Source organism: Petromyzon marinus, unplaced genomic scaffold (genome assembly GCF_048934315.1).
Source record: "Petromyzon marinus isolate PM22_M1 ecotype Great Lakes invasive population unplaced genomic scaffold, UKy_Petmar_22M1.pri1.0 PM_G_Scaffold_20, whole genome shotgun sequence".
NCBI lineage: Eukaryota > Metazoa > Chordata > Hyperoartia > Petromyzontiformes > Petromyzontidae > Petromyzon > Petromyzon marinus.
The window spans coordinates 350,516-361,157 of NW_027422762.1; the positions used below are offsets into that span (position 1 = coordinate 350,516).

General features: G+C 50.7%; 1 protein-coding gene across 1 annotated transcript; it reads left to right on the forward strand.

The window, feature by feature from the left end:
• Nucleotides 1-5,709: 5,709 nt before the first annotated feature.
• On the forward strand, nucleotides 5,710-10,637 carry LOC142912427 (uncharacterized). Its single transcript, XM_076060624.1, has 4 exons — nucleotides 5,710-5,865; nucleotides 6,293-6,491; nucleotides 6,927-7,105; nucleotides 10,210-10,637. The coding sequence occupies exons 1-4, from the start codon at nucleotides 5,772-5,774 to the stop codon at nucleotides 10,635-10,637; spliced, it is 900 nt and encodes a 299-aa protein (XP_075916739.1). The 5' UTR covers nucleotides 5,710-5,771.
• Nucleotides 10,638-10,642: the final 5 nt, after the last annotated feature.

Here is a 10,642-nt window from a genome sequence, read left to right on the forward strand (position 1 = left end):
TGCAACACAAGAAGCAATCATCATCAGGTGTGAAAACCACAGCAAGAAACCACAGCAAGAAAATGTTCTTTGGCGTCTTCTGGTCCAACACCAACGTGAGACGAGGCTCTAAAGAAAGCTGTCTCGGGTGTGGACCAATAAATTTCAAGGACAGTGCCACATACATTATCAGAGTTGTTGTTTTGTGTTTGCAGTCCGACCGCAGGTATTGTGGTCAATGTAAACATGACTCCTTGTAAAAAAAAGGTGTCAGTTTTGTTGCCAGATAAAAGGGTAAAAAAACAATTATCAGGTCATTGCATGCTGGTGTCACGGTCAAAATTGTGGCAATTCCAAACATGATCCAGAAACTCCACAACGGAGACACGCACCCCCTGTACCAACGACGGAGGCGCAGGGACAGACGCTCGATTACGTTTTAATCGATCTGCAGACGGCCAGCAGCTCCGTGTCGCCTCATCTCGATCCCGCAATCCCAAACAGGTGAAAGTCCGCATCGAACCGAACCCCCGGCAAGGCCATCTACTTAATGACGAGAGAAAATTCACACGAAATGTCCTCAACGAAGCCTTCCGGATGTAAAATGAAATAAGCTTTTAATGAAGAAATAACAATAATCTAATTCAAAACACCACACGATTCAAAGATGTTTCATTTTAAAACTTCAAAACGGAGAATGGGCCGCTTGCGTGAATGCGTCCTTCATGTGCAAATGTTGTGACTTTCCTGGCCGAAGGCCCTAAAATGCTTGGACAAGATGGCGCCGATGATGGCAGCCTCGGCCGGTTGGTGCGCCCTGCTTTGTCCAGTTTTGTCTTGAGAGAGGCCTGCTGTTCAACACACTCGTGCTGGTGAGAGAGGCCTGCTGTTCATCACACCCGTGCTGGTGAGAGAGGCCTGCTGTTGAGGGGCCTGCTGTTCATCACACCCATGCTGGTGAGAGAGGCCTGCTGTTCAGCACACCCGTGTTGAGGGGCCTGCTGTTCAGCACACCCGTGCTGGTGAATGGGGCCTGCTGTTGAGAGGCCTGCTGTTCAGCACACCTGCGCTGGTGAGAGAGGCCTGCTGTTGAGGGGCCTGCTGTTCAGCACACCTGCGCTGGTGAGAGAGGCCTGCTGTTGAGGGGCCTGCTGTTCAGCACACCCGTGCTGGTGAGAGAGGCCTGCTGTTCAGCACACCCGTGTTGAGGGGCCTACTGTTCAGCACACCCGTGCTGGTGAGAGGGGCCTGCTGTTCAACACACCCGTGCTGGTGAGAGGGGCCTGCTGTTCAGCACACCCGTGCTGGTGAGAGGGGCCTGCTGTTCATCACACCCGTGTTGGTGAGAGGGGCCTGCTGTTCAGCACACCCGTGCTGATGAGAGGGGCCTGCTGTTCAACACACCCGTGCAGGTGAGAGAGGCCTACTATTCATCACACCCGTGCTGGTGAGAGGGGCGTGCTGTTCATCACACCCGTGTTGGTGAGAGGGGCCTGCTGTTCACCACTCCTGAGCTGGTGAGAGAGGCCTACTGTTCATCACACCCGTGCTGGTGAGAGGAGCCTGCTGTTCAGCACACCCATGCTGGTGCGAAGATGGCGCCGATGATGGTAGCCTCAGCTGGTCTGTGCGCCCTGTTTTGTCTTGTTTTGTCTGTCAATTCAGTGTTTTGACAAGATTTCCGGAGTTCTCTAACAAGAGACGAACTTTTAAATATCAGGGAAACAACTCCTGCGGATTTATTTCCTACTTTTCTGCTTCCAGCGGCAGAATTAGTAGGCATTCTAGTCAATGCCGCGCTAGGCTTTGCTCAAGCAGCGAAACTCCGCCCAAGGGGTAAACGGTCGGGGGCTCTAGTACGGCTACACAGACGTGGGATCCGAACAGTGCTTCCGAGCTTTTTCCTCTCCAACGTACGTTCACTGTACAACAAAATGGATGAACTTCAGCTACTGATGGTAAAAAACAAAGACTTTCTTTCAGCTTCTGTTTTGTGCTTCACGGAAACATGGCTGTGTGATTTGATTCCGGACACTTCGCTACAACTATCAGGATTCCATCTTGTAAGATCGGATCGTGACATAGCACTCTCCGGCAAGACGAAAGGCGGTGGTATTTGTTTTTACATTAACAGTGGCTGGTGTGTAGATGTCACAGTGATTCTGCAACATTGTTCTCCACTCCTTGAATCAATTTTTATAACCTGTAAACCGTTTTACTCGCCTCGCGAGTTCGCGTCGCTCATTTTGGTCGGAGTTTATTTGCCGCCTTGTCCACAGGTTAAAGAGGCCCAACGCATGCTCACCGATCAGATTCTGAGTGTGGAGCGAGCAAATCCAGATTCGTTGGTTATCGTACTTGGCGACTTTAACAGAGGTAATCTCAGCCACGAACTCCCCAAATACATACAATTCAATTTTGATTTAAAGCTTTCGTGACTGCAGTAATTCATATTCTTAGTTTTTTCGGTAAAGTCACGTTGAAGAGAAACAACAAAATAACAAAATATATATAAAACAATAAAAAATTCTCACGACGTTTAGACCATAACTCAAACGGTCATCATCAGGTGTGTTGGTTTGCATAAATTTATTTTTAAACGGCACATTTATTTATTTATAAAAAAAACGTTGGCGTCACGCGCAGCGATTGGCAGTTTGCCCAGGACTAGTCCATCTATTTTTTTTTAAAAGAGGAGGGGGGAGACGAAATTTTTTATAATGTATGCTGTCTGAAAGCCACTGTAAGCGTGAACAATCAATCAAGAACTGAAATGATTTATCAAATCTTTCCAATGATTGCTAAGATAGAATCCATCTTCTCGGTTGAAATTGTCTCTGTGCTTGTATATGTGGATAGCCTCATGAACGAATCTCTCATGGAAGCCAGATGGCTTACAAAGAACCTCCTTCTTGGAAAAGTCAATGTTTTATATATATTTTGTTATTTTGTTGTTTCTCTTCAACGTGACTTTACCGAAAAAACTAAGAATATACATACAATTCATTAAATGCGCAACCAGAGAAGGGAACACTCTGGATCACTGCTACACTACAGTCAGTAGAGCCTACCACGCCGTCCCCCGAGCAGCACTAGGACACTCTGACCATGCCATGGTCCACCTGATTCCTGCATACAGGGAGAAACTAAAACTCTGTAAACCTGCTGTGAGGACATCTAAACAGTGGACCAGTGTGGCTGTGGAAGATTTGCGGGCGTGCTTAGACTGTACTGACTGGGATATGTTCACGACTGCTACCAATAGTCTGGATGAACTCACAGAGGCTGTGACGTCCTACATCAGCTTCTGTGAGGACTGCTGTATCCCAACACGTACCAGGGTGAACTTTAACAACAATAAGCCCTGGTTCTCAGCAAAGCTCAGAAGGGTGAGGTTGGAGAAGGAGGAAGCGTTTAGGAGTGGGGATAGAGACAGATTCAAGGAGTCGAAGAACAGGTTTAGCAAAGCGGTGAGAGAGGCTAAACGACTGTACTCAGAGAGACTAAAACACCAGTTCTCTACTAACGACGACGCTGCTTCTGTCTGGAGAGGGCTCAGGCAGATCACCAACTACAAACCCAGAGCCCCCCACACCACTAACGACTCCCGCCTAGCCAACGACCTGAACGAGTTCTACTGTAGATTTGAAAGACAATTGGACTGTCCTGAACCACCCCTTCCCACCCAAGAGGCCCCACCCCCCACCCATACTACAGAGACGACTCTCTCCTTTCAGGAGGGAGAAGTTAATAGACTTTTCAAGAGGCTGAATCCACGCAAAGCAGCCGGGCCGGACTCTGTCTCTCCAGCCATCCTCAGGCACTGCGCTGACCAGCTGTCTCCGGTGTTCACCAACATCTTTAACACCTCCGTGGAGACATGCCATGTACCAGCCTGTCTCAAGTCCTCCACCATCATCCCTGTGCCCACAAAGCTAAGGCCAACAGGACTAAATGATTACAGACCGGTCACCCTTACATCTGTGGTAATTAAGTCTTTTGAGCGCCTGGTCCTGGCACACCTCAAAGCCATCACAGACCCTCTCCTGGACCCCCTTCAGTTTGCCTACAGAGCCAACAGGTTTGTGGACGACGCAGTTAACATGGCCCTCCACTTCACCCTACAGCATCTGGATGCCCCAGCATCCTACGCCAGGATCCTGTTTGTGGACTTCAGCTCTGCCTTCAACACCATCATCCCTGCCCTGCTTCAGGACAAGCTCTTCCAGCTGAACGTGCCCTACACCACCTGTAAATGGATCACAGACTTCCTGTCTGACAGGAAGCAGTGCGTTAAGCTGGGAACACAAATCTCCGACTCCAAGTCCATCAGCACCGGAACACCTCAGGGCTGCGTCCTTTCCCCACTGCTCTTCTCCCTGTATACCAACAGCTGCACCTCCAATCATCTGTCCGTCAAACTCTTGAAGTTTGCGGACGACACCACCCTCATTGGGCTGATCTCTGGTGGGGATGAGTCTGACTATAGGTGGGAAGCTGACAACCTGGTGACCTGGTGTAGCCAGAACAACTTAGAGCTAAATGCTCTAAAGACAGTTGAGATGGTTGTGGACTTCAGGAAGAATACAGCCCCCCTCAACCCCATCACACTGTTAGACTCCCCAGTCAAAATTGTAGAGTCCTTCCGCTTCCTGGGCACTATTCTCTCCCGGGACCTCAAGTGGGAACTGAACATCAGCTCCCTCACCAAGAGAGCTCAACAGAGGATGTACTTTCTACGGCAGCTGAAGAAATTCAACCTGCCAAAGACAATGATGGTGCAATTCTATACAGCGATCATTGAATCCATCCTCACCTCCTCCATAACCGTCTGGTACGCTGCTGCCACTGCCAAGGACGAGAGCAGACTGCAGCGTATCATCCACACTGCTGGGAAGGTAATTGCCTGCAATCTACCAACCCTCGAGGACCTGCACACGACAAGGTCCATGAGGCGAGCGAGGAAGATTATGGCCGATTCCTCCCACCCTGGACACTCTCTGTTTCAGCTACTCCCCTCTGGCAGAAGGCTTCGGTCCATCAGGACCAAAACCTCACGCCATAAAAACAGTTTCTTCCCATCTGCTGCTGGCCTGTTAAACGAGGCCAAGGGCTAACACTGATTTTAACATTTTATCTACATGATGACACCTTGCCGATATTAACTATGTTAACCTGTTTGTATTTTTTATTTTTAAATTATATCTTAAAGCTATTTTATATTCGATATTTATTCAATTTTATATACTTCAGCCCCTTGGTGTTAGTTAGACTTTTAACCCTTAATATTATAGTAAGACTTGTTTAAAACTTATTTAAGATTTTAGATTCCTATATGTTGAATGTATGCACCATCCTGCCAAAGTAATTTCCGTGTCGGTGTGAAATTTCATGGCGAATAAAACCCTTTCTGATTCTGATTCATTCTCAATAGGAATCGATTCTGAACGCTCTCCTTTTCTAACACAATCGATTCTCATGGTAGGTATCCCAATGGGATTCGATTCTATGCGCTTTAAATCACTAGCTAGATCGATTCCTATGTTAGAACAAATCGCCATAATCAATTCCCATGTTATCGAAAATGTATTCGATTCCATTTTACACTCACGACCAACGTCAATTCCAATGCAGTCTCAATAGGGATCGATGCCATCGGCTACATTTTTGACCACTATCGATTCGCATTTGTTATCCACATAGGAATCGATCCGAGTTTTTAATTAAACCTTGAATCGATTTCCTCAGCACGTGACTTGGGTGAGGCGGACGCGTGGCTGCGTGTGGGGTTAATGGCGATGTCGAAACTCTACAAACTTGGCCTACTCTTCCCCTTCATCCTGCCTCTCCTCCTCCTCCACCACCTCGTCACGTGCAGCAGCCACGGTGAGCAGAGCCCGAGGTGGTCGATAAATCGGGTGCCAGGTTGTGATTGTGGGGTGAGTGGTGGTGCAGTGGTTAGCGCACTGTGTGGGGAGTGGTGGTGCAGTGGTTAGCGCACTGTGTGGAGAGTGGTGGTGCAGTGGTTAGCGCACTGTGTAAGTGTGAGTGGAGAGTGGTGGTGCAGTGGTTAGCGCACTGTGTGAGTGTGGAGTGGTGGTGCAGTGGTTAGCGCACTGTGTGTGTGTGTGGGGAGTGGTGGTGCAGTGGTTAACGCACTGTGTGTGTGTGGAGTGGTGGTGCAGTGGTTAGCGCACTGTGTGTGGAAGTGTGTGGGGAGTGGTGGTGCAGTGGTTCACGCACTGTGTGTGTGAGTGAGGAGTGGTGGTGCAGTGGTTAACGCACTCTTGAATGTTTTTCCCCATCTGCCCAGCTCCGCTGTTCCCACTGAATATTCGTTTGGAGTCTCGAGACCTCCTGGCGACCCTTTGCTGGGACCCCGTTGAAGCGGCTCCCAGTGGGGATGGAGGGGATAGACCCCCACTTGTTGATCCTTTCACCATCAACTCGACCACCACGACCACGACCAACTCAACGTTCCTGAATGTTACATACACAGTTCAGAGCAAACTGTGAGATGCTCACTCACTCAGCCACTCACTCACCAACCCACTCACTCACCCACTCACTCACTAACCCACTCACTTACCCACTCACTCACCAACCCACTCACCCACTCACTCACCAACCCACTCACCCACTCACTCACCCACTCACCAACCCACTCACCAACCCACTCACTCACCCACTCACCAACCCACTGACCCACCCACTCACCAACCCACTCACCAACCCACTCACTCACCAACCCACTCACTCACCCACTCAATCACCCACTCACCCATTCACCCACTCACTCACCAACCCATTCACCCACTCACCAACCCACTCACCCACTCACTCACCAACCCACTCATCCACCAACCCACTCACACACACACACGTCTCTCTCACCCACTGGCTCCTCACCACCCTCACCACTCCTCCCTGTGTCTCTGTCTGCGCAGCTTCAGACGAGCCCGCTGGCAGACCGTCTGCGCTTCCACAACGGAGACACGGTGCGACGTCTCCTCGGCGCTGGACGATCCCGGTGACCGCTACCTCCTCCGTGTGAGATTCTCCTTCTCATCCTCGCCGTCGCGATCCTCACGCTGGGTCGCCGTTGTAGTCCTGCCCTTGATGGAAAGTGAGTGGCACGAGATTGTACATATGCCTCTGTCTTTGTGTGTGTCTCTCTCTCTGTGTCTCTGTGTGTGTCTTTCTCTGTGTCTCTGTGTGTGTGTCTCTCTGTGTCTCTCTCTTTGTGTCTCTGTGTGTGTGTGTCTCTCTGTGTCTCTCTCTCTGTGTCTCTCTTTGTCCGTGTCTGTCTGGTGCTCACTAACAGCACTTGCCCCAACGGTCTTTTTCAGGCTACACGGAGGATCTTTGTCATCTTTGTCTGTGTGTGTCGCTGTGTATGTCTGTGACTCTTTCTGCCTGTGTGTGTGTCTTCGGCTCACAGGGGGAGATCACACAAACTCCACTCGCTCTGTAGGACAGGGGGAGATCACACAAACTCCACTCACTCTGTAGAACAGGGGGAGATCATACAAACTCCACACACTCTGTAGGACAGGGGGAGATCACACAAACTCCACTCACTCACTCTGTAGGACAGGGGGAGATCACACAAACTCCACTCACTCACTCTGTAGGACAGGGGGAGATCACACAAACTCCACTCACTCACTCTGTAGGACAGGGGGAGATCACACAAACTCCACTCACTCACTCACTCTGTAGAACAGGGGGAGATCACACAAACTCCACTTACTCACTCTGTAGGACAGGGGGAGATCACACAAACTCCACTCACTCACTCACTCTGTAGAACAGGGGGAGATCACACAAACTCCACTTACTCACTCTGTAGGACAGGGGGAGATCACACAAACTCCACTCACTCTGTAGGACAGGGGGAGATCACACAAACTCCACTCACTCACTCTGTAGAACAGGGGGAGATCACACAAACTCCACTCACTCACTCTGTAGGACAGGGGGAGATCACACAAACTCCACTCACTCTGTAGGACAGGGGGAGATCACACAAACTCCACTCACTCACTCTATAGCACAGGGGGAGATCACACAAACTCCACTCACTCACTCTGTAGGACAGGGGGAGATCATACAAACTCCACTCACTCACTCACTGTAGGACAGGGGGAGATCACACAAACTCCACTTACTCTGTAGGACAGGGAGAGATCACACAAACTCCACTCACACACTCTGTAGGACAGGGGGAGATCACACAAACTCCACTCACTCACTCTGTAGGACAGGGAGAGATCACACAAACTCCACTCACTCACTCTGTAGGACAGGGGGAGATCACACAAACTCCACTCACTCTGTAGGACAGGGGGAGATCACACAAACTCCACTCACTCTGTAGGATAGGGGGAGATCACACAAACTCCACTCACTCACTCTGTAGGACAGGGAGAGATCACACAAACTCCACTCACTCACTCTGTAGGACAGGGGGAGATCACACAAACTCCACTCACTCTGTAGGACAGGGGGAGATCACACAAACTCCACTCACTCTGTAGGACAGGGGGAGATCACACAAACTCCACTCGCTCTGTAGGACAGGGGGAGATCACACAACCTCCACTCACTCTGTAGGACAGGGGGAGATCACACAAACTCCACTCACTCACTCTATAGAACAGGGGGAGATCACACAAACTCCACTCACTCTGTAGAACAGGGGGAGATCATACAAACGCCACTCACTCTGTAGGACAGGGGGAGATCACACAAACTCCACTCACTCACTCTGTAGGACAGGGGGCGATCACACAAACTCCACTCACACACTCTGTAGGACAGGGGGAGATCACACAAACTCCACTCACTCACTCTGTAGGACAGGGGGAGATCACACAAACTCCACTCACTCACTCTGTAGGACAGGGGGAGATCACACAAACTCCACTCACTCTGTAGAACAGGGGGAGATCATACAAACGCCACTCACTCTGTAGGACAGGGGGAGATCACACAAACTCCACTCACTCACTCTGTAGGACAGGGGGCGATCACACAAACTCCACTCACACACTCTGTAGGACAGGGGGAGATCACACAAACTCCACTCACTCACTCTGTAGGACAGGGGGAGATCACACAAACTCCACTCACTCACTTTGTAGGATAGGGGGAGATCACACAAACTCCACTCACTCTGTAGGACAGGGGGAGATCACACAAACTCCACTCACTCACTCTGTAGAACAGGGGGAGATCACACAAACTCCACACACTCACTCTGTAGGACAGGGGGAGATCACACAAACTCCACTCGCTCTGTAGGACAGGGGGAGATCACACAAACTCCACACACTCTGTAGGACAGGGGGAGATCACACAAACTCCACTCACACACTCTGTAGAACAGGGGGAGATCACACAAACTCCACACACTCTGTAGGACAGGGGCAGATCACACAAACGCCACACACTCTGTAGGACAGGGGGAGATCACATAAACTCCACTCACTCTGTAGGACAGGGGGAGATCACACAAACTCCACACACTCTGTAGGACAGCGGGAGATCACACAAACTCCACTCACACTGTAGAACAGGGGGAGATCACACAAACTCCACACACTCTGTAGGACAGGGGGAGATCACACAAACTCCACTCACTCTATAAAACAGGGGGAGATCACACAAACTCCACTCACACACTCTGTAGAACAGGGGGAGATCACACAAACTCCACTCACTCTGTAGAACAGGGGGTGATCATACAAACTCCACTCACTCTGTAGAACAGGGGGAGATTACACAAACTCCACTCACTCTGTAGGACAGGGGGAGATCACACAAAGTCCACTCACTCACTCTGTAGGACAGGGGGAGATCACACAAACTCCACTCACACTCTGTAGAACAGGGGGTGATCATACAAACTCCACTCACTCTGTAGAACAAGGGAAGATCACACAAACTCCACTCACTCTGTAGGACAGGGGGAGATCACACAAAGTCCACTCACTCACTCTGTAAGAAAGGGAGAGACCACACAAACTCCACTCACACACTCTGTAGAACAGGGGGAGATCACATAAACTCCACTCACTCTGTAGGACAGGGGGAGATCACACAAACTCCACTCACACATTCTGTAGGACAGGGGGAGATCACACAAACTCCACTCACTCACTCTGTAGGACAGGGAGAGATCACACAAACATCCCTCGCCATGACCCCCCCTCTCCCGTGTCTCAGCTGTGCTCAGCGCTCCGTCGTTCACCCTGAGGCTCGACAAACTGACGCGGGGGGAGGAGGAGGAGGAGGGCGATGGTGGTGAGGATGAGGAGTGCGGTGTTGTGGGTGACGATGAAGACAACGACGATGATGGCTACAACGACGACGGCGATGACGATGACCGTGACGGCGGTGACGATGACCGCCGTGATGACGGTGGTCCTGGGGTGGCTGGGGAGTTGGAGGCGGCGGTCGACGGAGAGCCGGAGGTGCGGAAGCTGTCGTTGTTGGTCTCCGTCGGGCGGGGGTGGAGGGCGCTGGTGGCCCACGACGTGAAGTATCACCATCAGGTTGACATCTCAACAAGAGGCGGCGTTAGACTCACGGTGAGAGGTTGCCGGAGTTGTGACGGGGGTCGGGAGGTTGTGGCGGGAGATGTGTGTGGTTGAGTGGG

What these genes read in the sequence shown, in the direction of transcription:
- LOC142912427 (XM_076060624.1), top strand. Translation starts at nt 5,772, where the DNA reads ATGGCGATGTCGAAACTCTACAAACTTGGCCTACTCTTCCCCTTCATC. An exon ending in TACACAGTTCAGAGCAAACT is followed by an intron (nt 6,492 to 6,926) that starts GTGAGATGCTCA and finishes CTGTCTGCGCAG; the next exon opens with CTTCAGACGAGCCCGCTGGC. An exon ending in AGTCCTGCCCTTGATGGAAA is followed by an intron (nt 7,106 to 10,209) that starts GTGAGTGGCACG and finishes CCCGTGTCTCAG; the next exon opens with CTGTGCTCAGCGCTCCGTCG.